The 26,396-nt window shown below is 55.5% G+C and overlaps 1 protein-coding gene across 1 annotated transcript; it reads left to right on the top strand.

Moving 5' to 3' along the window:
• Positions 1 to 6,595: 6,595 nt before the first annotated feature.
• Positions 6,596 to 25,952, top strand: ATOH8 (atonal bHLH transcription factor 8). The gene is made up of 3 exons (XM_067297200.1): positions 6,596 to 7,099; positions 19,228 to 19,419; positions 24,390 to 25,952. Exons 1-3 carry the CDS (start codon positions 6,632 to 6,634, stop codon positions 24,393 to 24,395), a joined length of 666 nt encoding a protein of 221 aa, XP_067153301.1. The 5' UTR covers positions 6,596 to 6,631; the 3' UTR covers positions 24,396 to 25,952.
• The last annotated feature ends 444 nt before the right edge of the window (positions 25,953 to 26,396 follow it).

Below are 26,396 nucleotides of genomic sequence, written 5' to 3' on the forward strand. Positions count from 1 at the left end.
CGACCTGTTTCTTACAGTTGTTTGAGTTTCTTATACTCTTCCTACTATATGGCTCTGCCCCAGTACGACAGCTGGTATATAATGGTCGTGAATGGGTGCAAAGATAAGGACACACAGTCCAGATATGCAGTCTCTCATTGACCAGCTGCTTCCTGCGGTTTTCTTACCTTGCTCACTGTAAATTCATAACATCCCTCCCCCAATCCTTCTCCTCCTTCCTCCATTTTCTTATCACTGATGTGTCCTTCATACCTTTCCTTCCCTTCTCCCTCCCATTTGCTCCTGGGACACTTACATCCTCTCATGGCCTTCCATCATCTGTCTCTCAGATTAAGTTCTCCCCATCCAACCATGGAAGGATAAATTCCTTCCTTGTCACCCTTCTTGGAATGCTAAGGACTCTAGGAAGAGCTACGATTTTTATCATTTATTTGATAAAAAATGAACTTTTCACCTTTTCTCCTAACTAAAGGGAAAATGCTGAAAGTCACACAGCCAAGCATTGGTAGATCTGGGAATACAACATACATCTCCTGACTTCCATGCCCTTATTCACTGACTGCTGTCCCTCTAAAGCACCATTTCCCAATGTGCAGTCCAAGCTTAACCAGAAACAGGCTGCTCCCTAAAATTTTGTGGAAAAACACCATGTCACACTGCTGATATAGTTAATAATAAATTGAATTGAGTGGTTAACAGCAGAAAATAGCAGAAAATAATGAACTTTACCAGCTGATAAGAACTCCATGAAGTTAAGCCTCTCTGGGAACCCTCTGTCTCCTCAAAACCTAGTTTTCTACACCATCATGGTGACTGCCCGGTGGATATGTGGTTACTTAGCTCACATAAATGAAGTTCTCCATGGTAGTACTCTTCCCTTTTCACCAGTAAAGACTCTTATCCATCTGGAGCATCTGACTGGAGAGTTTCCAACAAATGTGCTTCTAATTGCACTCTCTTTACTCTAACCACTAAGAATCATTGGGGATTCTTGGGACCTTACAAACCACATTCAACAGCCACCATTAAAAGATCTAGCAAACAAGTGCTTGCTTTGCCCTCATCCACAACAGTGAACTTCCATCCAAAGTATGTTAAGGCTGAACTAAAAAAGAGACTGAGTCCTGCACCTATGTTCTATTTAAGGTCCACTATATCTTTTCTAGTGCCAAAGAAAATTAAGTCAAAGACCTAGCATCGCCATGCCTCATCTTTCTTTTCCCTTTTCTGCTTCAATTTCTCCACAAAGAGGATTGACAAGCTAAACACTAAATGGCAGCAGGTACAAGGAGGAAGAGTTGAAGCTACCACCAATACTGGGGGTCTCACTGCTGCTCTAGGGCAGAGGGACTGCCTGTGCAGTGAGGAGGTGGGTTAGGGCAAGGACGGACCTGGTACTGCTGCTGGCCAGGACTCGAGCGAGATGAGAACCAGAGGACCCATCCTGCATGTCCAGCCGCAGGAGATGGAATGACCTCAAGAGAAGCATCAGTGGAACTGCGACAGCACCTTGTGTCCGTCTTCAGACACAGCCCCTGTCCTGACCACATGAACAATCCACCGGTCCCCCACAGGTCCATGAGAAACAAATGGGAGCATTTTGGCTGGCTTTCAGTGATGGATGAGGCTTCAGATAGGGCTGAAGCCAGACCAGCTGCCAGTGCAACTGTGCATAAATCAGTACATTGACTCACAGATGGGGAAGGAGTTGGGATTCTTTCAGATCCTTCCCCAGCCAAACAACCTCCCATACCTCTCACATACCTGCAGTGCAGGATCGCATGTCTGCTTCTGGTGAAGTCAACGGAAGAGTTGTCCTTGGCCTTGATGCACCAGGATTGCTCTGTAAACTACCACAGCATGGCTAGGTCCCTTGGCAGGTTAGTGGAGACACATCTTTCGTCTTGCCTTAGCAGGAGGGAGACATTGGTCCTGAGTAACACAGCACTTCCATTGGGACTAGGCCGAGAACTTCAGACCGAGCTTTTAATTTTAAACAAAATTAGTTTTTTATAAAATTGAGCCTCTAGATCTATACTCGAGCATCTCCAAAATGATCTGCAAGACTGCCAAGCACCCAGCTGCTTCCACCAAGATGTCCATTAACATTTCAGAAAGTCAGATACCTGATTGAGACTCAAAGATACTAAGGCCGGAGGGAGCTTTTATGAGTATTTAGTCCAACTTTCCACATAAATTAAATTCATACAGTTACTCCTGTATCAAGCCCACAGCTTAACCTACACCACATCTTTAAAAAAGATCTCCAGGGCTTTTTTTATACTCCAGGCAGTGTAGTCTTGGTTATTCCTTCAGGTAATTTATTGCAAGGATCATTATGTTCAGCATAACTATGTAGCTCTTATCAACAACCTGGTTTGCTCTGCCTCTGGATCTCATTACACTTCTTTCTGACAGACTAGAAAGCCTTTGGGCATGAGAAATCCCCTCCTCATGGAGATCCGAACAGGCCACGAGCATCTCACCCCTTGCTCCTTGCTCAGATAAACTGAGGAGACAGATTGTTCAGACCTCAGATCACTCTTACAGCCCCTCTTTAAACCCTCCTCATCTTTAATATCCTTTTAGAAGTATGCCATCCTCTCTCGTCTTGCTGATCTCCTTTTATACCTGAGGCTCTCCGTTGCACCCCTGGCTCCGCTGTGCCTCGCTGGCCGGGATGAAATCCTCTGTCATCGTCCTCGTTAAAAAGAAACGTTTGGTATTGGCACCTTGCTCAGAAACTGAAGTTACTTTTCGCTGAATGTTTGCAGGAGGTTTTTAAAGGTCTTGGAATCCCAAGGCAGAAAATAAGGGATAAATTTCATATGAGGAGTGGAGAGCAGAGCAGAGCAGAGGAGACCAAAGCCCAGGAAAGTAGGATAAAATGCCATCATTTAGTCTGAGAGAATAAAATCAAGCTGCAGACTGTCATAAGCACTTTTCCTCTGAGTGCATACTGACTGCATCACGTAAAAAACAGGCATTTAAAAAGAAATACAATGGTAAGTCAATGACAGATATGACTCCAATGTACATTGGGTGTGAATAATTCTCATTTCTTACCTCATTTCACTATCCATTCTCAGTTTCATATTATCCAGGAGGACTATCCTATAATCCTGCCCATGCACGTTTGCCAAGTCTCCAAGCAGCTCTAAAAAACCCCACTGACGAGAGACCACCAACTTTACGATTTCTTGCAGCTCCCACTGTACATTTTATGGGTATTTAGCAACGCTACAGGGCTTTCCTAATGCTGGAGAAATTTCTCTTCTCTTCATTAATAATAGACGTGTGTTTCATCAGCCTTCTCTCTCCTTCTCTCCTCTCTCCCGCCCATATTCTCAAACTGCTGATTTTTAAAATGTATTTTTCACAGAACTATAAAAATAGTGGATTTTTTCTGTTTCTTTTTTTTTTCAGATCAGGGACTGGACAAACTTTTAGCTTGCCAAGGCTTTTTTCTTTTTTCTTTTTTTTCCTTTTTTTTTTTTTTTTGCTCAAACACTTCATAATAAAAGAATGTGCTCCTGACGGAATTTACACTGCAAAAAAGAGAAGAAAAGTTCTTCCATTCTCATTTCTTGCATCTTATATACTTAAATACACATACTGAAATCCTATAACCTCCAGGAAAGAGGGCTGTTCATGTGCTGTCAAATTGTTAATGATAATGTCACGGCTCATGGCACATATTTAAAAGTTAAAGGGCGAAAGATTTAGGCTTCATCTCGATCTCACTTTGATGACTCAGCTTTACATTGACATACGCAGCGTGCCAATTCCCACCAGACTTTGGTTTTTGCTCTTGAACGGCATTTTAAAATAATTCCTCTTGCCTGAGGAGGATGTTGCAAAATGTACGTGAGGGCACACGTTTCTTTTAACAAGTGCAGAGCTCTAGTTTTCCCAGGATTCGGAAGGGTGTTCCGGTTTGCAGAAAGTATAAAGTAGTCACCAGCCAAATCATCTTTCAGAAATGTTCAGGATACTTTCCTGAGAAAAACATCCCACCAGCTAGCTGTCATTCAGTCTTTTGGGGGGAGTCATTCGCTCGGCACCAGCCTGCAGCAGCACTTTGCCCGCCCTGGGAGCGGGGGACAGTCCTTCCACCCAAGCCAAACAGCACCAAGTGCTGGATCTTGCCACCTATCAGCAGAGGTTGTTCCCATTTCCTTTTTCTTTCTACTTGGAGTCATATCAGTCATTGACTTCCATCGGGGGGCAAGGTGGGCAGAGCGTCACGCCAGGGGCCAGGGCCACCGCGACCCTGCCCAGCAGCCACTGCCTCCGCGCAGCACGACGGAGCCCCAGCTCCGGCCTCACCCGCTCCCTCGTGAGACCGCTCACCACGAGGATACTAAAACGAGAGAAGGGCAGGTCTGACACGCAGCTATGTGCCGGGGAACGCTCAGGTTTAGGTTTCTTCTCGGGAGCCCTCTACAACGCAGCTACCACCAAAGGAGCAGCGCCCAGAAAGTACACACGGCTTAGGGGCAAGACATGAGAAATAAGTGTGTAAATGGCTCCAAAACCCTTTGTTTTTAATGGGCTTCGCTCATCTATGCCCCAAATGGATTTGGTCCAACGAGCCAAGTTGAAACAGCAGGAGGATTTTAGGTAGGCAGAATTTAATTGCTGAAACTGAAGTCTGGCCAAGATCTCAGGTTTAATCCCTCTTCTCTTGTGAGAAGAGACACCGAATGTTTAACGGCCACAAAAATCTCAATGTTAAGCCTCCGCTGGAAGACAGATCTCTTGAATGATTAGGGTAGACCCTGCTGGCAGTGCCACTGCCACCCACCAGCACTTTTGGGAGAAACCAGGTTAATCAAAACCCCTTTGGCTGGCTCTCCTCTTTGAGATTGAAAGCAACTGAGAGACGAGAGAGGGAGAAAATGGTCTTTAGGGTGTGCCTTGGCACATAACAGCAATAATTCACACGCTCCATCCGAGGGTCTCAGAGGCGTTTGCAGAGCCAGACGGACATTGCCAGCATCACTGCAAGGCAGGGGGGCAACATTACCTGCACAGGGAAGCCAGGCATTTTTGGATTCAATTGACTCACTTAAAAGAGAGCCAATCTCCAGTGACATCTTGGGCTGAGGATGTAACGGAGGAGGCAGCATGGCTGTGATAGAGATGGCTCAGAACCAGGAGGGGAGATACCTCAGTACTGGTCTCCAAACCTTCTCCAATACAGGGTCACCTGGAGAAACCCATGCTAACCCTGCCCTGGGGCAGCCTGGCCACAGCAGTAACAAACAGAGCCCACTGGCCACCAGGCAGAGCTCTTCTTGCTTCATGAACCTCGACTAGCTCAGTACAAGCTGCCTCCACTCAGCCCCATGGCGCTGAGGTGTGCTGGGTTGACGTGCCAAGGGGGAGAAGGACTAAGAGCCAACATCCCCTTTTCTGCAGAGAACTGAAGCAACTCATAGCTTACATCCCATTGGTTCCCAATAAAACTTAACTTCTCAGGGGCTTAAGTGACTTGAAAGAAGAAGCCAGGTTCCTAAATAATGAAGATACTTCTAAAGACGATAGCTAACCTCCTTGAGGTCCTGTCCAAGGCAAATTTTCCTATGATCCTGTGATATACGGTTTATTCCCAGCTGTGTCACTGCTCTGGCTGGGACCTGAGGCAAGTCCCCACACCTCTGCAACCCTCCCTGCACCCTGCACGCCTGCTCTGCAGGACCAGCAGCTCTGCTGTGCTGGGGCTGGACCCCCCGTGTCGGGAGGTAAGGGTAGTTAAGGGGTTTCGGGGTGCCGGCAGAAGGCAGACTGCAGCCAGTAGCGATCACCCGCTCGTCCAGGCTTCCTCGTCCTCCCTGTGCAAACCAGGGCTGCCCTTTGCTGCAGGGTAATGCTTCCAAGCGGATCAGAAGTCAATAGCAGAGTAGCAGCCGAAAAGACCTGAGGCTTCAGGGATTCGCAAACGGCGAAGCGGTGATGGAAGGGGTATTTGCGAGGTGTTAGAGCTTCCCCGGCTCCCCCTGCTCCCCATCCCGCCTGGGTGCACACACTTCTCAGGGGCATATTTATGAAGGCACCCCCCACACACACACCCCGCAGATCAGGACCTTGATGAGGGAAATCAGTGGTAGGGGGAGAGCAGCCAGGGCCAGTGGAATGGGGTAGAAACCAGAGGAAACGGGGAATTTCCCTTGGGGGGTGGTGGGAAAAAAAGCGCACACGGCGGGTCGCCGCGAGTCTCCGGGGGGCAGGATTTCTCTTCCATCGCATGGAAGAGCGAGATTAAAGAAGAAAGTGGGAGTGGGGTGGGAGGGAAGGGAAGGGAAGGGGGGGGGGGATGAACAAAGGAGATTGGCAGCACAGCTGTTTTGGGAAGAAAAAAAAAAAAGCCAGCCTTCCTGTTTCTTTAAAGCCGCTCATCGGCGCGGCGGGCCGGCTGCCGGCGGCGGGAGGCAGGCTGCGGGCAGCGGCGCACGGACGGGCGCACGGACGGCGGCAGCGGCGGGCCGGGGCCGCGCTGCGCTGCGCGCCGCGGCGGAGCGCACGCAGATGGGCGGCGGCGGGCTCTGCCCCGGCGCGGCGGCGGCAGCGGGGACGGGGACGGCGCGGCGGGGGAGCCGCTGAGCGCGGCCGCGCAGCGCCCCGCGCCATGCGGAGCACGCCGCTGGCCGCGGGCGAGCCCTGGCCGCGCCTCTGCGCCGCCGACCTCGGCGGCCTGCGGCGGCTGCGGCGCAAAGCCCGAGCGGCGCCGCTGCACGGCTGCAAAAGTTTCCGCGTGGAGCTCAAAGTGCTGGGCGGGCGGCGGCAAGCGGGGCTCCGCGCCCCTCCGCCGCCGCCGCCGCCGCCGCCCGGCGCCGCGCAGCCGCCGCCGCCGCCGCCCGCCTGGGAGCCGCGCAGCGCCGCGCTCTGCCCCGCCGGCGGCGCCTGCCCCGCCGCGGCGCCGGGCCCCGCCGCCCGCCCGCCGCCCGCCGCCTCCCCGCGCCCGCGCCCGGCCGAGGCGGCCGGCGTCTCGCCCGAGATCAAAGCCCTGCAGCAGACGCGGCGGCTGCTGGCCAACGCCCGCGAGAGGACCCGCGTCCACACCATCAGCGCCGCCTTCGAGGCGCTGCGCAAGCAGGTACCTGCCGCGGAGCCCCCGCGCAGCCGGCGCCGCGAGCCGCCCCCCGCCCCGGCCGCGCAGCGCGGAGCGGAGCGGAGAGGGCGCGCGGGGAGCGGGCCGCGAGCGCGCCCGGCGCCCGAAAGTGCCTCCCCTGGGGCAGTTCTGAGCGCAAGGGAGTTTAAAGGCAGGAGCTCCGGGTAGGACGCCGCACAGAAGGGGGGGGAAGTCGGCTCAAAATGCCTGGAAGCACCAGCCCTGGGACTGTGCGAACAATAACGATAGATAAATACGGGCTTGCGATTTGCGCGCAGCTGGAAAACTTTTGAGCCCCCCCCTCCCCCCCGCCGCTGAGGGAATGGCGCGGACGGAGGAAAAATGAAACAAGCCCCGAGGGGAAAAGGCCTCCAAGTGGAAACACGGGGGGCGAAGGGGGGCCTTTGCCCGAGCTGCGCGCCGGGGTGATGCTCCCGTGCTGTGTGAGAGCGCGCGCGTGCGCTGGCTCTCCCGCTGGGGTGGGCTGCCCCGAAGGAGTCGCTGGGAATTCGGGCAGCGCCTCGCTCGTGTTGGCTTTTGTGGGGGGCGCCTGGGCTCTTGGGGTTCCTCAGCCGCCCCTGAAACTTTCTGTGGGACCCGTGTCCGCCAGGAAGAGTTAAGTTGTGGTCTCCTCCTGGTTAGTTTTCCATGGTTTTCAGTGCAGCCTGTGCTTCGAGTGCGTATGGAGCCAGGTTTTCTTGTTAAGGTGTGTTGAAAATCCTCATGGTCTTCTGTGGATGAGTAATAGGAGTGTTCCCACATGCTCAAGGGAGATTGAGTTAACTGGTGTTTGGGACGAAATCCTTCCATCCCGGTCACCTCCCCGGCACATGGAAGATGAGAGATACAGTGAAGGAAGCAAGGCTGTAACGCAGCCTCGTGATTCTCCTATGTTCCCCAAGTCAGTGCCCTGACCCCTATACTAACCCCTTATACGCCTGTGTTTAAGCACGCTACAGCACTCACTGATAGATCAAGGTGTGCTGTTAGACGGTAAAAGTGCAGCTGTCCCAACTGCTTTGCTTTTCGAGTCCGGCAGTTCTATTCCAGGTGTGTAAAGGAAGGAGAAAATCCCCAGGGCTTGGGGCCTGCGAGCTGCTGCTGCTGAGGCCAGCCGCGAGAGGCCGAGCATCCCCGCTCCCGCGATGCTCCCTTCCGCGCAACGCTCGCAGGAAGGCTTTTGGTTTGTCCTGCAGCCTTTACGCACCCGAGCCAGGCCACGGAGCCACCCGTGAGCGTGCTCGCGTTGGGGCCCAATCCTGCTTTCTGGTTGGGTGGCTGCACCCCAAGGGTTAATCCTTCCCCACCACTCGCTTTTGTGAGCAGCCCTCCAACTCCGGCCTCGGTGGGAAGAGCTGGCTGCGAGCTGGGCTGTGTCAGGAGAGGGCTGCCGAGAAGCATCTGAGCTTGAGCGTTTCTAATCGCCGCGCGGTGGTGGGATGAGCTGGTATGCGCTGGCTGCTCTAGCCCCCGTGCGCAGAGACTGCCGCTTCCCCGGTAAATGCAGCTGCCAGCCTGGGCCTGTTTTGTTTCTCGGAGCTGCTTCCGTACCTCGCTTGTGTGGCGACTGTGCGAGACGCGCATGGAAGTGGCAGTCGAATTCTCCGTGGACCGGCATCTACACCACCAAAACCGCAAGGGGAAGTAGCACTGATTTCCCAAATCACTGGCAATCTTGTTCTAGGCTGAGCCTCAAGCGCAAGTCAGGCAAGCAACAAATTAAAGCCGCGCTCTTTGGGGAAATGGGCAACTCTTGAAAAGCCTCAGATTCCTGGCCTTGGCCCTGTTTCCATAAATCATTTCAGCCCTGGACTCAGCTGGGAGTCCAGAAAGCCTGGAGAACAAGTTGCTGTCCTCTCTTCCCAGGAAAGCTGGTCTCCAGGGTCGGCGCTGCAGCATATTAGCGGGGCTGTATTCGCTCCGAAGGGAGAAAGGAGTCATTCTCCGGGAACTGTTTGCCGCAAGGTTTTCCTAGCAATTTGCTGAGGGGTGGGCTGGCTGTGCGGACCAGCATTGGATGACATTTGGATTCATTCCTTGCTGGGCTGCCAGCGGCGTGCTTGGTGCTGTACATGACATCAGGTGACAGTCGGCTTCATTGCACATACGCGCGGCGCTGGCTTGTCACTCAAATCATCCCCATCGGGGCCGGCGGCAGGGTTTTTAGGAGCCTCCGCTCATCCTTGCGGGGGAGAAAGGACATTTCTTTCTGCAGCAACATGGCCAGTGAAGCGAGAGCGTGGGGAGATTTATTTTTGGAGATAAGTGCTGCAGGGAGAGTTTCCGATGCCTCGTTGAAGCGCGGTCTTTTCCCATCGCCGCGGCGTAGGAAGGCGTGCGCGGGAGGTAATCCCTGCGCTGTCAGCCGGGGAGGCTGCGCGCAGACCTCGGTTTACTTGTCGTTCTTCGGTTGTTCCTCCAGTCCCTCCTTGTCATCACGTATCAGGCTCTTAAGCAGCTGGGCGCCTTTTCCCGAAGCCCTGAAACCGATACGTCCCTGCGGCCGGGCAGGCGAGCGGCACCGGGGAGCGTCGCACTTGCACGCGCCCGGCCCCACGCTCCTTCTTTGGGAAGGGAGGCGAGAGCCCCGTGGGATCGGGCTTGGCCGGGCCGCGGCGCCGGGTCGTGCCGGGTGCGGAGCAGGGGAGGAAAGCCGCCCTCTCCTCTCCTCCGCTCCGCCCGGCTCGGCGCCCGCCCAACGCGGGGCAGATGGGCCGCTGGCAGCAGCCCCCGCGCGCGCCGCAGCTGCGCACATCTGGCACGCACGTTTCGCCTTGTGTAGGCTAGCTCTCCAGATGGCAGGAAGGCTTTTTTAGGCTTGGTGGGGGAAGACGTGACCTCAGCTGTCTCGCACAAGGAGAAAGGTTAATCCAGCCGTGTCGCGGAGCGCTTAGCTGTCCCCAGCTTGCCTCCGAGGCCAGGGCTCCTCCAAGGTGGGACCATGATGGGCAGCTGTCTGCGCTGGAAAGCAGTCCGCTGTTGAGAGATGTGCTGTCATCGTTGTGCTCTCGCCTTGTGTCACAGCCATCAGGGACAAGGGTCTCTCTCCTTCTGCATCCCCTTGCTGCCTTCAGTGTATGGTCATGATGCTAACATGGGACTGAAGAGCAGATGCTGCCAGCACATTCACAGGATGATCCAATAGCAGTGCCTTCACCCTAATCCTGGCAAGTGTGACCTCTCTGGAGGGAGCTTTTTCTCCCCTGAGTATCGTTTGCCAAAGTGAACCACGGACAAGACTCTTGAGGCCAGCAGGAGAGCTCCACATGGAGAATGTTTCCTGCTGGAAAACACTCTGAAACGCTGGAAATATTTTTGCTAGGTTTTTCTCTCTGCTGCTGCATCTCCCAGCAGGTATTGAGTGGTTGGGTTAGTCTGTAACTCCTAATTGGAGGGTCCCTCCTGGTGTTGCCCCTGCCCCCTCAGGTGGACGACTCCTCACGATAGCATTCTGCTGCCCTTCCCCGGCCTTGGGCGGCAACGCAGGTGTTAGTTGGTCTTTTGGGGGTTCCTGCGCTGTGCTAATTGCTCCAGGACCCTCCAGGAGGTGTGTTAAGGGCTGTGACTGGCTGTCGCTTCCATATCCCTTTTCTTTTACCCATGGTCAGTGAGTGGTCAATGAACCCAGATGCTTCTGATGTGGACTGTGACGCAGCACCGAGTTCATGAGAACCGAGGTTATCTCTGGCCTCGCTCTGAAACGCCCTCACGCTGGTGACTCTTCCAGTTCCTGACACTGCAGCAGCGCAAGCCCAGGTCAGAGAAGATGAGATGGGACACCACCACCCCACATCTCCAGAGCCGCTGCTAACCAGGCCAGGCCTCAGACACTGTTTTGCCTGCAGATCCCTTTCGGCAGCAAGGGGCTCTTTTTCCAGGGCACTGCAAGCACGAAACGGGGCCAGCTTTAAACTTATTACAGCATGGACTAGCAACCGGGTTTGCTCCCGGAGGGCTTGCGCTGCCATGAACAAGGCTCTCCGCTGTTGGTCTGCAGCAGGCACTCGAGGAAACTAGCTTGCACGAGGACGCTCGCACTAGTGAGCGTTGCAGTCGCACTTGCTCAGCTGTGCCGAGAGACCCTAAGGTGGCAGCAGACTCTCCCTCGATAGATGGAGGCGAGCACAGCAGCCTCTGATCTGGAGCCTGCCTGCGTTTGCACATCTGTTTTCTCTCTAGAGCACTGCTGTCCAGCTCCTCCTCAAGAGCGCAGCGCACAGAGCCTCAGCGCGCTAGAGCCTCTGCGCCGGGAGCAAATGTGTCCGCAGACATTCATTTTCCCTTGAAGTGTATTGGCGTTTCTCTCCATCTTTTCACCACTGCATTACCAGGACTCTCTTGCCTTCAGCAGCTGACAGGCCCTCTCTCTGCCACTCGTGTGGCTGCTGGAGATATTTTAGGTTTTATAGGGCTTTCTGGCTGCCAGAGCTGAGTTTTCCCGACTAATGTCCTTTCACTTTTAGCTGCTGGCATGCACGTGGCTGCAGTGGCTTGTAGTTAAATCAGTGCAGAAAAGACCCCGCTCGCTCCTGCTGGGATGGTGGTGAGACATCGGGAAGCACAGTCTGAGCACGGCCGCAGAAGGAGGTTGTGTTGCTGCGGGGTGCCGTGGGTGCTAACTCTCTGTGCGGTTTCGGACAAGCTTGTGGAAGAACAAGCCAGGCCCTAAGTGCAGGCGGGACCTGCGGCTTGAGAAGAGCCTCGGCCACAAAGTGGTGGAGGCTGAGGAACAGCTATTCTGGAGCAGCATCGGTACATGCTCGCCCTGTTTGCGTCTGCCCTGGGGCAGCTGCGGTTTGGCACCTCTGCAGACAGGACACAGTCTGCAGCCGGTGATGCTGCTCTGCCCTTGCTGCGTGCTGGGGACACCATGGGCTCTTCCCCCCTCAGGGGTCTTCTCCATCACGGAGGGGTTTCCTCCATCACCTGCTCACCAGATCTCCCAGCGCTATTCCCAGTGATTCATTCCCTTTGGGATCCCAGCCAGCAAGACACCCTAAGACACATTAAAACCCCACTCCTGGAGAAGAACCTCCTGTTGAGGTTGCTGGGGTTGGCAGCAGGGTTTGGCCGTGCTCCACAGCAGCAATTGGAGAGGCGCCGCTTGGCTGCAGGAGCTCCGGCGCGGGCACATCCTCCCCACGTCGCTCCCAACGTGTGGGGTTGTCATCCGACAGCACGGCGTTCACGGGGGCACCTCGGTGGTCGGAGCCAGCGTGGAGGGCGGCTACGGTTGTTTAGAGCGCAGGCAGGGAGAGGGGGGCAGGCGCTGTGGTTTAGCAGCTGGAGAAGATGACAAAACGCTGGCCTTAAGCAACGCAAGGGGAGAGAAAATAAAGGAGAGCCCAGACAAAAGGACAGGAACCCTGACAGCAGTGACTGCGCGTCAGCCGGAGCGCAGCTTGTTTGCTCCCTTCGCCACTTGCTGGCTGATTTGATCCTCCGATACAAATCCGCTCCCGTCGGGAGGTATTTGCTCTGCCCGCTGCAGCCACCCCGAGTTAACCTCTGTGTTTTCTTTCGGCTCCCGCTGAAATCAGAGGAAAGGCTCCGGTTTGCTGCAGCGGGCTTTGAATCCAGCCTCCGCTCCCTGCCTTAATCCACTCTCAAATTACTCTCTTGGTTGCAGCCGCTGTGGCTGGGAGGTGGGACGGGGAGCGGGACCTCGCGGCTGAGACCATTGGACTCTTTGTTGCTGGCCTGCGGCTCCTTTGGCCTGTGCCCCCCGCGTGTTTGCGGGATGATGTGTCCCCCCCGGTCCTGCTCTGCGCCGTCCCCCGGCCGGGCAGGGATGCTCCTCTAGGAGGAGAGCAGAGCTTGCGTTGCAAAAGAGGGAATTGGAGCTTGCATTGCATTGCACTGCATTGCGGCTCGGCGTTGCAGCTCACCGGGGTGCCATGTTGAGGGAGGTCGGCTGGCTCTCGGGATAACAAGGAAGCAGGAAACACCGCGGTCCTCCAGCGCCGGCCAGAGACTCTGAAGAATCTCTGAAGAATCACCAAGTCGGTGCTGGTGTAAATGTCGTTAACTCCAATGGAGCTTGTTCCCTATTCCCTGAATTTGGCCCATGCATAGCCCCTTCTGGAGCAGACTTGCCGCGTCCGTGGCCCTGGGCTTTCTCCAGGCCCCTGCGATACCCCAGCAGCCCTCCATGTAGTTATTATTTTGGAGGGTGGTTCTGCTGAACATACAATAAGAGCAGAGCTCTGCAGCAGCTCACCGCTGTGGTATTTCTAAAGCACAGCAGTGGGGACACGCGGTGCGTGCCCCAAGGATGCGTGGGAGGGTGCGGCACTGCCCGGGATAGTGCTGGAGGACTGTCCAAAACGGCGTGGAGCCAGGCCTGCTGTTGGGAGGAGCTCTCGGGGGTGAACTCGCCCAGCACCACACCTCGGTTTTGTTTGGAGGAAGCCAGTCCGGTCGCTCCAGGAGTGAGCTAACGCCTCTGCAATGTGGACGCTGGGGGAGCCAGGGGCTGGGAGCGAACCGGCAGCCGAGTTATGCGATAGTGTAGACCCACCCGTGAGGCGAAGGAGCCTCAGCTGCGGTGACGCTTCCCGTCCGGGCGATGCTGCTTCTGGTTTTGTTGACATTTTTAAGTAAGTTGGGTTTGGTCCTGGGCTGGATGCTTCGCTGCATGTGTCGAGACAGGGGTGAGGCTTTTTCTTAAGCTGATTCCTTTGCTAGCAGTGGGCTTGCCGTTCCCCATAGTCAGTGTGGGGACCGAGAAACAAGAGCATCCCACACCTACTGGTGTAAAATAGCCCCCACGGCCAGCAGGAACAGGGCTCTGCTGAGCACCTGCTGCAGTGATGCCACCAGACCAGAGGGAAGCTTGGCACTTTGGTTCCTGCCCACGTCCACCTGCACAGCTCGCGGGGTCCTGCCTTGCTTCATTCAAACCTCTACTTTCGGGGAAGGTGACCGTTCCCTTTCTGAAGCGTCGGTTGCTTAGGAAGGAGAAGTTGCTGCGAAGGAGTGGTGCTGCGTGGTCACTGCCTGGCCGTGCCTGTGCAGGGCAGGCTGCACAGGGGTGTGCAGAAAGCGTATGATGAACCCTGTAGCACCTGGGTTCATCCCATGGGGGATTGATTGCTTGGTGGCTCTGAACCATGTGCCACATTTCTCTGGGTTCCTGGAGATCCACGGGAGAAATACGTGCTCTGACTCTTCATGGAGTTAATTCAGCTGCCCGCATCCCCGGCACAGTTACTGCAGGCACCCACAGGTATCCCACTGCTTTGGAAGAGCCTGGCAGGATGGTGAAAGGACGTTGCAGCCACACTTGCACACTCTTCCCTGGTACAGACATATAGATCATCATCATCCCTCCTGGGATGGTGGGAGGACTCAGGGTGCATAACAGTGAAGAATGAGGTAGGAATGCCAAGTCCCAAGCTGGAGAATTTGGACACACCAACCAACTGGTCAACCAGCAGGTCCTCCAAGAAGTCGGTGGAGACATGTGCTTGTGCTGATTGTCTGTATTCACCCCGACCTCTGCAGCCAGACAGAAACAAAAATGCCTATTGAGAACTCTTTCCAAATGCTCTCCGCGAAGGAAGAGTTTGTGAAAACAAGCAGTGATGTTCTGGGCAAAGTCTTCAGCTTGTCAAGTTGTTAATCTTCCCTCCTCCTCCTCTCAGTAGCACTGCAGACCCTAGCCGTGGAGAGATGCGATGGGGACAGAGGCCAGGGAGAGGTTTCTCCTAGGCTTGGGTTCGGAGAGCAAGGAGCACCCAACAGGCACCCAACCTGCCACCCCAACCTGCCACCTTTCCCCAAGGTACCTGGACCTTGGCAAGCATCCGGCTCGCCCCAGGCTGGAAGGAGGGATGTAAGAAAGCCCGAGCTATTAAGCCCTGGACATTTGCATGAACCTTCTGGAAATGTTTTTGGCACGAGGCTGAGCGCGAACGAGACGGTGAAGCTACGCTGCCTGCTCCAAAAGGGCTCGTCAGCGAGCCAGCCAGCTGCTTCCCAGCGGCACTCGGAGACGGTTTAACTCCCAGCATAAAAATAAAGCAGATGAATTAGAAGACAGGTAAATTCATCAGCTTATTATGGCATGTTGTGGCGGCAGCTAGCTGTCAGGAGGGCTTACTTTATACTGCGCTGTAAACACAGATGTTCCTCTGCCTCAGAGCCACCTCATCTTCCCTGGCGTGCTCGTGGGGCCCTATTCTGCCCTGCAGGGTGCTCCGGTAGATGCAGGAGGAACCTGCTCAAATCAGTCCATGGAACGGTCCTGATTTTCCACCAGACCCATCAGGGTGAATATACCCTGTACCCTCGTTTGGCGGGAGCTGTTGTTGGCCCCCCTCACCCACCTACTCACTGTCCTCCCCAACCTCATCCCACAGTCTCCTCTCTTTTGCTTTGGGTGAGAATCAACTCCAAGACTCCGTCTTTGGTGGAAGAAACTAAATCTCTGGAGCCTTGCCTTCCCCGGAGAGATGGCCGAGGGCCAAATGCTGCTCCGGTGAAGTCCAGCGCAAGCTTCCCATGGACTTCAAAGGGAGCATCTTTGGTTTTCCGAGGGCTCTGCCTCTGGATCACAGACGTCAAGAATGGACGAGACCTGTGAGGTCACATCCTGTCCTATCTTCCTGCCAAAGAAGAACTTGGGCGCAGGAATATATTTCAAGAGCGCACATTTTGCGTTGCTTCCAGCCCCTGCCAGCCCGAGGGACGCTGATAAGACCCTTGAGACGCTGCAAAGCACTTTACGGACATGACCAACAAACATCCTCTGGCCCAGGCTCTGGTTGCTGCTGGTCCCAGCCCAGCGCTGTGTTGATCTCACAAAGCCGAGGATGGTGCCAATATCCCTTCCTTTCTAGCAGACAGCTGCATTCCTTTGCACCGGTGTGAAATTTCAGTGGCGGTTCCTTCCTAATTCCTTTTCATGATTGCAAATAAAGCAGGCAAGACGGGGGGCTGTGCTGCCTCTTGGCAGAAGTTGGTGAGGTCAGATAAGGAAAATACTTGAATTAACAGCACACGAGTGAACCTGCTCCGCTCCGCTCTCGCACCAGCTCAGACGTGATGGGCACGAGAGGACGGCAGAAGGAAGGGGGGTGCTTCTCACCAGGGATGCAATAGACTCGCGCTACCTCCTGCTTAAAATCAGAAAGGATAAAACCAAAATTCGCTTTCTTTCCCCAGCTGGTGGGGGAAGCTTTGGATCTGGAGCTGAACTAAGTGGCTCATTCCTCTCTCAGTTTCCCATGTTTAATTCAAAAGGAAACATTAAAATGGCAGGAGCTGAGCCAAGACAGGGAGGGTTCCTACGAAACAGTTATTTTAACACGGTTTCCATGGCGAAAACTCTTATCTCCTAATGTCCCCGCACCCATCGCTGTGGTGTCGGAGCTGCACAAGGTGGAACTCGCCCCGCATGTGCCCAGGGCTGCGCCAGGCTGGACTTTGCCGCAGTGTGTGGGAAAAGCGTTGTGTAATCCCAGTCGAGGGTTTTGTCAACTGTGTTAACACTGCGATCTTTCTTGGAACTTGCAGCAAACATGCCCTGCGAAACAGTTTGGTTTTTATTTTTATTTTTTTTTAAAGAACAACACACAAAAGAAAGAGCAAAACAGATGAGGGGGAAAAAAAAAAAGATATTTGCCTGTCTTCTCGTGTTGTAACTGGACAGCGTCTGTGGCATGAGCCTCAAGGATTTCGGGTCTATTTTCCTTCCACTTGATTTAACTTCCTTCTTGCTCTAATTCTGAAATTATTCCCACATTTCACTGAACCCTTCCATTTTAGTTTCCATCTTGCTTTGGTCTCTCGCTCCGGCGGCCGTTTGATCTGGGCCCTCCGCTGTTCTTGTTACGTCAGTGTCGAAAGAGGCTTTGGTGTTTCTGCTGCCCAGGGCTCTGCTTTCAAAATCACTCTCAGCTTATTGCGTCGGGGGGCCAGGTATTATCATCCGAAGGGAAACAGTTGGCTGCTGCGTAAAACCAGCAGAGAACTGAAGGCGAGGCTTTAGAGGGAGCTTTTGCAGGGCAAAAAGGGGCGCTTTGCACCAGCAGGCTCCAGCCCTTCCTAGCTCCCCCTCGGATTTACCCTGGAGTGATGTGGACTGTGCTTGGCCTTGATTTTTCTGGGCTGCCCACTTTGCAAAGAGGCCCCTACAGGAGAATATGGGCAATGCCGTAGGACCCCTTGTGCTCTTCCAACACGAGGTGCGTGGAAGTGGCTCCATCCCTTTTCCTTTCGAGTTAGCAGCGGAGGAGTTCGTTCTGTGCAGATGCCACCGGAGGTCAAAGCGGTGCTGGTGCTGGGTGTTCCCAGAGAGTAAATAAATTCCCTGCCTCCTCAGGGGTGTCTAGAGCAGATTACACAGCTCAGCTGTATCCTACAAGCCAAATGGCCAGTCTATTCCTTAAATGTCCCATAGGGTCAATAGCATTCTTCCATTAACATCAACAAGCTCATGGATAAGGATGATCCAACTGACATGTAGTTGGTTTGGATTTCCATAAGAGTTATGGCAGAGCTCCTCACTAAAGAAACTAAGCGGCTTTGGCCTAAGTGTGAATTAATAATTGGTGGAAAGGCAGGAAATAGTGAGGAGGAGAAATAAAGCTGGTCCTCCCAGCTCCAAAACGGTAGAAGAGAAGTAGGAAAGGTTCAGAGAAGAACAGCAAGGATGGTCAGAGGTGTGGGGTGGCTTCCATACAACAGCCAGCTGAGCTGGTTAGGTCTTTTCCTTCTGGAAAAGAGACAGAGGAGGGAGAGGAGATGATGAAGGGCTTAAAAGATGAGTGGCTCAGAGGAGATGAGTAAAAATCTTTCTCCCAGTATAATAACTAGAGGACCTCAAGTGAAGACAGTAGGAGCCAAATTCAAAACAAGCAAAAGGAGGGCATTTTTATATAGAATGGGGAATAAACTTGGGGAACTACTTGCCGAGGGATGTTGTGGAGGCCAAAATTTTACACAGGTTCAACTTACTGGACCAAATTCATGGATTAAAAAGCGTAGAAAACAAAAGCAGGCACTCAGGCAGGAGAACGGCAGAAAATGTTCGGCGCTCTCCTGCCCTGAGCGGGGTGACCACCCCGGGGGGGCTGAGAAGGATGGAGACTGGTACGGGGCCCATGCTGGAGGCACCCTCAGCCACGCTGGTGATTGATGTCGTATGAAAACTTAGACTGACGGACGGTCAGACGGCCTGAGCCGCGAGGATGGATTTCAGACAAACGCCCGGCTCCAGTTTCGTGGAGGCCATAGAGTCTTTTGCATTAAGTGACCTTTTGCAATTTTGCAAAGGAGCAAAGGGGGGCCCCGAGCCTGTTGAGTGCAGAAGAGTTCGCTGTAAAACCGGACGTGTCAAAGTTGGGCGCGTAAAATGAAGGGCGTATGTAGCGTTTTGCTGGATCGTGATCTAAACGCGATCAAACCTGCTGCAAGAGAAAACGTATGCTGTTCGTTTGCTTAGACACACGCCGCTCGGTTTGAATGGTTTGAATGCTTCACATTGCACTAGAAATCTTCAAGGATAAGGAAATAAGTTGCTTAAGGCATTGCCGTGGCCCGGCTCGGTTCAGAGGTAGCAAAACGGGGCGTTTCAGCACATAGTTGGCACCGGGTAGCGGGGTTAGCGTCACCGCCGCGAAGCCGCTGTCGGTGCCGTTTGCACGCAAAAGCGCCGGATTCTGGCGCCTTTCTGCTGTCGCTTTCTTCTGCAAGGAGCCCCGCGGTGGCACTGCAGCTCCCGACGGGCCGAAGCTCGGGGCGAGGAAGCCGCCGCGACTGAAGCAGCGGCGCGGGTTGCCGAGGAGGGAAATTAAAAAAACCAAAACGCTCTGGCCTGGGCGCCGAGCAATGGGCAGGCGCCCGGGGCCGTATCCTGCCCTCGCGTGTTGAGCGGAGCTGCCCCGCCGCAAGCGAGACGGCTCCCGCCGCTTGGCTTCCCGCGGAGCCCGGCGGGGGAGCTTCTTCTCAAAAACCTGCCGGGACCATCTGGCCTTTTAGCAGCGGCGCTCCTATTTGTGTTGAAAGCCGCTAAGAAAATAACCGGCGGTTGTTTTGTCGTGCTTCGAGCAAGGTATTTTGTTTATCTGGCCTAATTTTTTTTTTTTTTTCCCTGTTACCCTTTCTAGGTTCCCTGCTATTCTTATGGTCAAAAGTTGTCCAAACTAGCCATCTTGAGAATAGCCTGTAACTATATCCTTTCCCTGGCCAGACTAGCAGACCTGGATTACAGCGCTGACCACAGTAACATGAGCTTCTCCGAGTGCGTGGAGCAGTGCACTAGGACCTTGCAAGCCGAAGGAAGATCTAAAAAAAGGAAGGTATGTTACAGCCTCCCTCCTGCCCCCAAATAACGGTAAAAGTTAAAATATATATATGTATATATATGTATATATCCAAAGGGATTTCCTTCCTTTCTTGGCCACCGCGACTTTCCCGAACATCGTTCCTTGTCTTTCGCCCTCTTTTCTTCCCATTGCTTTTCTCTCCTCGCCTGCCTGAGCGCCCGGCGCCCGCATTCCTCGCTAATTGAAAGCTTTTCCCTCCTTCCCCTCCTCGGTGGCGGCCTCGTCCTCTCGCTTCGCCGGCACGCTCGCGGGTCCCCCCGGCTCTCCGCCGCCGCCCGGCCGCGGCGTCTCCCTCCTCTCGTCCCGCCGTTATCTCCGGGAGCGGCACCGAGGGGAAAGAGCGGCCGATGGGGACGCAAACGGCCCCTCGCAAGCTCGCCCCGAGCTCGGCCCCGCTCGCCGCGCGGGAAGATAACCCCGCGCGCGGGGTTTAACGGGCGAGCGGGCAGCGAAGCCGCGGCGCCGGCGGCTCCGTCCCCGGCGTGCGCAAGGGCTGCGGCCGATGCGGGCAGGTTTCTTCTTTTTCATTTTTCTTAATTCCCCCCCCCCCGCCCCGGCTCTTGGGGACGCACAAGGACTTTCCCACCGCTCGGCTCGGCACGGCACGGCACGAGGGGCCGAACTGCCGCCGCGGGGATCGAAGGGGGGGGTGCGGGGGCCGGGGGCTCGCGGGAGGCTGCCGCCGCCGCCGGGGTACGGGGGGGTCTCGCGCCGCCGGCCGCGGGAGGAGGCAGCGGCTTGGCCCGGAGGCCCCCGGGCGCTCGTTAATCCTGGAATCGGCACGTTCGCCGAGCGGCGTGTGGTTTTAATCAGGTCTGGGAAACCGCCGAGCGGTTCCTCCGAATTACCGACTTCGCGGGGGGGTGGGGGGGGCTTTTTTTTGGGGGGGGGTGTTTTGTTTTCCCCCTTTTCCCCTTCGCTTTGAAAGCGCAGCGCGGCCCCCCCCCCCCCCCGGGCCCGAGGCCGCGCCGTGCGAGCCCCAGCGCCTCGTCCGCCCGGCGCCTCCGTCGCGCGCCCCGGCCCAGCGGCGCGCGTGCCGTGGCACCGCGAGCTTTGCGCGCGGACGAGGAGCTGCCCGGCGCTTGTTTCGGCAGCCCGCGGCCCCAGACGTCGCCTTTTGCTGGGCGGCGCGTAGCCCCGCAGAGGCTTTGCCTGCGGGGCCGCGTCGTCCGCTCGGCCCGCTGCGAGGCCGTCGCTCGGCCGTCGCCGTTGCCCCAGGAGGCGGAATGGGGGGGACGGTTGTGTTTTCCCCCCTCGCTCCCGCTCCGTTGCGTCAATTAGAAAAGCTGGCGTTCGCTTTGCCGACTCTTTTGGCTGGAAGAAAATCCCCTTTGCAGCCCTGACTGCAGTTGCGCAGTGATTTAAGCCGTTGCCACCGAGGCTTGGCGGAGGTGGGGGCGATCTCGTTTGCAGGCGGCCGGGGGGCTAATTGACGGGCTGCAGATGCCTTTTCCCAAAGGGAGCCGGGGGGGATCCGGATATACGCTGCGTTTTCAGAAGTTGCCTTTGGGTTGGCCGTAAAAGCGGCCCGGAGCCTCGCGGGACATCGGCGGCCGAGGCTGCAGCACCCTGGCGGGGTCCGGAGCCCTGGCGGGATCGGGGCCGAGTACACGTGCCGGGAGGAGGGATGCGCTGCCCGGACCCCGCTCCGTCCTTGGGCACGGCAGGGGTGGCCGAGGAGGGGACCCGAGGGGGCTGGGCAGGCCACGGTCCCGCCGTGCGCCCCGTCCTGCCCAGACAGCCCCGGGAGCATCGCGAGGCTGGGGAGGGGAAAGAAAGCCGGGCAAAGCGCCCCGAGCCCAGAAAACCCCGAAAGAGCAGCTCTTCCCGGGGCCGCACGCTCCTCGGCTCGGCCGCAGCTGCTGCAGCTCGCCAGGTTCGTTTTCCTTTTTTCCTTTTTTTTTTTTTTCTCCTTCCCCCCTCCCGTCCTCTTTGGTTTTGATTAGCTGTTCCGCGAGGCAGCGCCGCCGCCGAGCGCAGGGAAGCTCAAGCTGGAGCGGGGAAGGGCGGCTTTTTTTTTTATATATATTTTTTTTATTTTTTTTTTTCCCCTCTCGCGCTCTTCTGGCAGCCGCAGACTCCAGATGTTCGGAGCGCGAGCTGGGAAGTCCTGCTGGCGCCACTTGGGGCAGAGGGCAGGGGAAAGGCACGCGAGCTGGAACCCAGAGCACTCCGTCACCGCAGGACTTGGCACATTCCCCAGCGCGCTGCTGGCACATTCCCCGGCTCTCTCCTGGCCATCTGTTCCAAAAAAACACTTTCAGAACCTCATCATCACTCAGGATACAACACTGAGCGCAGCTGTTAGGGAGGCAGGAGGGAAAGGGAAAAAAAAAAACCATGCAAAAGGTCTCTTTGTGAGAGAGGAAGCCGGGTTATGAATAACAGCGCAGCAGTTGGAGCGCAATAAAAGTTGGGGGATTGCGTTGCTTATTTTTAATTCCCTGTGTGTGCGTGCGTTTGCAGACGCAAAGAATTAAAAATTAAAATGCTATATATATATGCATACACATATATATATATTCCTTGCTTGTATACGTGTATTCCTTGAGAATTAAATGATGCAGAAGTACATACAGAATTCAAAGCCACTGTCTCAGCTGCAGCCTGTTGCATTAGTATCGCTTGTATTTGTGCCTGCGACTGTTGCGTTGCATAACGCGCTGTCGCGCTCGGTGTGCTTGCTGGGGTGTTCAGCCGCGCCTCGGGGCTGCTGCTGTGCTAAAAGCGGATCCCCCGCCGCAGGGAGCGTTTATTCCCGCTGCAGAGCTGCTGTCGGGTTATTGCGGCGCCCGCGTGGCTCCGCGGGGGTGCCGGGCCGGGGGGGGGGGGGGGGTCCGCTAAGGAGGTCCGAGCGCCCCTTTCCCCGCGCTCGGCGTTAGCAGAGGCGGCTCTTTAAAAATAGCCGGGTTTCGCGGGAGCGGGCAGCCAGCCAGTCTGCTGCGCGCGGGCGCCGCGGAGCCGAGCCGCCGGCCGGCGCGGCTACTGCCAGGGCAGGGTGGGAGGCAGCCGGGCCCGGCGGCGCGGGAACTTTGCGGAGCCCGAAACGCGCCGGGATGCTGCAGCCGCACCGGGGGGAAGAGGGTCGGGGGGAAGGAAGGCGCCCGCCGGCCGGCGGTGCCTGCTTGTTTCTTCCCTCCTTTTTGCTTTTACACCTTCATTCCGTATGGGATAAATTAAACCGACTTCCCTGCTACGGCTTATCAACACATATTATCTATCATTTATTGTCGGGATACCCGTTTTAGAGGTTTCCCGACCGAAACACTTGTGCGAGGCCAGTCTGGTTGTCGTCGTGCCGCGGAAACCTCGTTCCTTCCGACTGCCTCGTCCCGCCGGAGGGCTCGAATCAGGGCAGCCGCTCCGGCGCCCCCCCCCCCCCCGCAGTAACCAGCTCAGGTCTCGGCTCTGGCGGGTGCCACATCGGGAAACCGGAGTTGGTTCTTGTTCAGATAAATACCGGGCCTCTTCCCTGTCGAACCCGCACGTTCTCGTTGAAAAAAGCCCCCCTCCCCCCCCCCCAAAAAAGCCTAATTTCTGCCATCTCGCTGCGTTTTCCCTGCTCCGGAGACCTGCAGGGAGGCGCCGCTGTTTCCAGCCCCAAGAAGGAATAAATGCGGCTGCAAAGAAATGGCCTTGCGCTGCTCTGCCGGACCTGCCAGGCTCCCCGAGCCCCGGCACGATTCGCAAGGCTGCTTTTAAGGCGCGCGGGGGCTTTCCGTGAGGTTGTGGGTGCCTGAAGTTAGCAAATGGCATCGGCCATGCCGGTGTTTAACGGTGGCACGAGGGAACGTGAAGGTTGCACGCCTCGAGGCTGAGATGCCACGCACACGAAAAGCGTGTGCAAACCCTCAAATGAAGAGTTAAATGCCGCTGCTTGCGCAGGTCCGGGCTGTCCTGGCTCGCTTGCTTTCCCTTCATAATGCTGAGACCAGTGTGTGAGATGGGAAACAGCCCCCAAGAGGGCTTTGCAAAGCCACAGGTCTTCTCAAAAGTGGGCATTTGCAGTCATTTCGGATTTTTTAGCAACAGGAGCTGGAGCCAGCGCATAATTACCGTGTTCCCGTTCCTCCCCAAACTCCCCTTTTTCCTTCGCTCTTCTATTGCATCTATCCTGTCCTGAGTGCTGGCCACCCTTTGGGGACCACCAGGTTGCTCTGCACCCTTCAGGGACCACCAGGTTCCTCTGCACCCTTCAGGGACCACCCGGTTGCTCTGCACCCTTCAGGGACCACCAGGTTGCTCTGCAATGTTCAGGGACCACCAGGTTGCTCTGCAACCTTTGGGGGCCACCAGGTTGCTCTGCACCCTTCAGGGACCACCCGGTTGCTCTGCACCCTTCAGGGACCACCAGGTTGCTCTGCAATGTTCAGGGACCACCAGGTTGCTCTGCAACCTTTGGGGGCCACCAGGTTGCTCTGCACCCTTCAGGGACCACCCGGTTGCTCTGCACCCTTCAGGGACCACCAGGTTGCTCTGCAATGTTCAGGGACCACCAGGTTGCTCTGCAACCTTTGGGGGCCACCAGGTTGCTCTGCACCCTTCAGGGACCACCCGGTTGCTCTGCACCCTTCGGGGACCACCCGGTTGCCCTGCTAAACTCTTAAAACTTTGCATTGTGGCCCCGGCTTCGTGGCAAGGCAGCTGCTGGTTGGAGGTGGCCGACGGGCAGGAGCAACGTGGAGGGTGGCGGGGGCTGGACGAGGGACTGGGCCGAGCGGCAGCAGTCTTAGCAAGCCCGAACCGCCGGGGTCCAGCACAGATTAACGTGGGCGGTGGGGAAAGACTTGGGCTCGGGGCATTGCTGGGCCCCTGCCGGGGGCGGTGGGAAGCGGGAGGAGGATTTTTCTCGTAGAAAGCACAAAACGGGCTCTGTTTTTCGTGCAAGAAACCCCCGCGAGCTGTGCACGTACTGCTCTGACGGCGCCTCCTTCTCTTTCCAGGAGTAATAACTAGGAAGGGAGGATTCAGAAGCGCTTCCAGCCGGAGTTACATCTAGCCTTGGCAAAGGCTGCGTGATCCAGATGAAGACTGCAAGCGGCTTTACTTTTTTTTTGCAGAACCCCCTTTTTCAAGACGACGATTGGCCAAGGAACTTTCTTCATCTCTGGAACAGGAAAAAAAAAAAAGAAAAGGACGGGGATGCTTCTTCTTGTTTTTTAAGCCAGCCACCTTTTAGTATGTGCAATTTATTTAGCACTTTTCCCTTCGCTTAACTGGGAAACGTTCCCCTCTCGGCTCATGTGTACAGTAATTTTTTGTTGTTGTTGTTGTTGCTGTTGTGCCAAAGATTGGATGGAGCTTCTACACTGTGTCTTATTTTTGCCTTAACGCTAAATCTTTGAGCCAAAGAGAAGTCAGAAATTCCATTCGGATACTGTTGAGCGGGCCAGTTATTATCAGCGACAAATCTGAATTTCTGAATCCTCCTGTACGTTCCCTCGTGTCACTCCTGTCCGCACGTCTCCGCCTGCAGCCCTGCAACCGGCTGGTAGTGGGGGAAGGAGCCGGGACACGCCGAGTTGTGCTTCAGCGTTCAGGGGTTTGGGGTTTTTTTTTTTTCCTTTCTTTGAGCTATTCCACAGTGCTACTTTTTTTTTTTTTTTTTCTTGGCAATTTCCCAGCGCGCTTTCCTGTGAAACGCGTCCACGGGGCAGAAATACTGACACAAAGTGAGAGCTGAAACAGGAGCTGTGATTTTATTTTTTTTTAACAAATGAATAAAATTAAATAAATGAAAGATAAGTGCCATGTAAAGCAATAAAAAAAATAATATGGGAAGAAGGTGCGACTAGGGATGCAGCGAAGCGGTTCAGCGGGCGTTTCAGTTTTGTGAAGGCATTTTTTTTTTCCATGGGGGGGGTTTTAAAAGCGCTCGAAAACCCGTGTAATGCAAAGGCATTTGAATGCTATACTGTACCTTTCACTTCAAATTGAAGTAAAAAAAGAAAAAAAAGAAAAAAAAGGAAAGAATGGAGAAACATTTGCTTGGAGTAAGCAGACTTTATAGCTAACGCAGTTCGGGCGCTAGGCACCTGCTGAGGGCGGGGGTCAGCGCGCGGGGCGCACGGGAAGGGTTGCCGAACCGGGGGGGGCGACGCTGGTGTAAATCAGGTGCCGGCCTGCCTTGCCCCGGCGCGAATCCGGCCTCAGCCCGGCGGCACGGATCCTGGACCGCCCGATAGCCGGGCACACCGTGAGCCCCTCCGTTGCTGCCCGTTGGTTTCGCCACGCAAGGCGACGCGCTTCAAATTTGCAGGGTTTTGGGGTTGTTTTTTTTAAAGCTACGGATGCAGTAGGCAAAACCCGAGCTTGCTTCCTGGGGCTCATGGGTTGCCGCTGGCGAGGATGCTCAAGGCGCGATTTTTGGGCCCCCCGCAGAAGCCAGACCGCGTCTCGGCCCTCCGAGGAGCTGCAGCCCCCAAGGGTTTCGTTACCCCTCTCACCCCTCCGCCCTCACTGCCGGTCGATATTAGCAGCCCAATAAAATCCGTTTTCAGATGGTGCTTGTATTTCTTTATTCAAACATAATTTTTAACCCTCTCTTCTATTATATATAAAGACCCACTTTTTAGCGTAGCGCGGGAAGCGGGGGGCGCGCAGACGTTGACGGAGGGGAATCTCTCCCCAGTTCACGGTCTTGGCACGTGTGAGCCCAGCCCCAGCCAAAGCTGGTCTCAGTTTGTAATAGTTAATAATTACCAGGACGGCAAGGTCTGCAGGGAGAGCTAGCGATACGATGCTGTTGATATTATTTATTTGCCCTCCCCCCCCACCCCCTTCTCCGAGTTGCTGTTGAGCAGATAGATAAGCAACGCGCTGCCCAAGCCGGGCAGCGGCAGCGGGTTGTGATTGGGTCTCTAGGTCACGCAATGCTGCTTGTCCCCCCCTGCTTAGGGAAACGTTAACCCTTGGGAGCAGGTCGCGCTGGTCCAAAATCCCAAATTCAC

Source organism: Apteryx mantelli, chromosome 5 (assembly GCF_036417845.1).
Source record: "Apteryx mantelli isolate bAptMan1 chromosome 5, bAptMan1.hap1, whole genome shotgun sequence".
NCBI lineage: Eukaryota > Metazoa > Chordata > Aves > Apterygiformes > Apterygidae > Apteryx > Apteryx mantelli.

Bases quoted from the DNA above. Each gene is read 5' to 3' on its own strand.
- ATOH8 (XM_067297200.1), top strand. From the start codon at position 6,632: ATGCGGAGCACGCCGCTGGCCGCGGGCGAGCCCTGGCCGCGCCTCTGC. The intron at 7,100-19,227 runs GTACCTGCCGCG...TACCCTTTCTAG, and splicing joins TCGAGGCGCTGCGCAAGCAG to GTTCCCTGCTATTCTTATGG.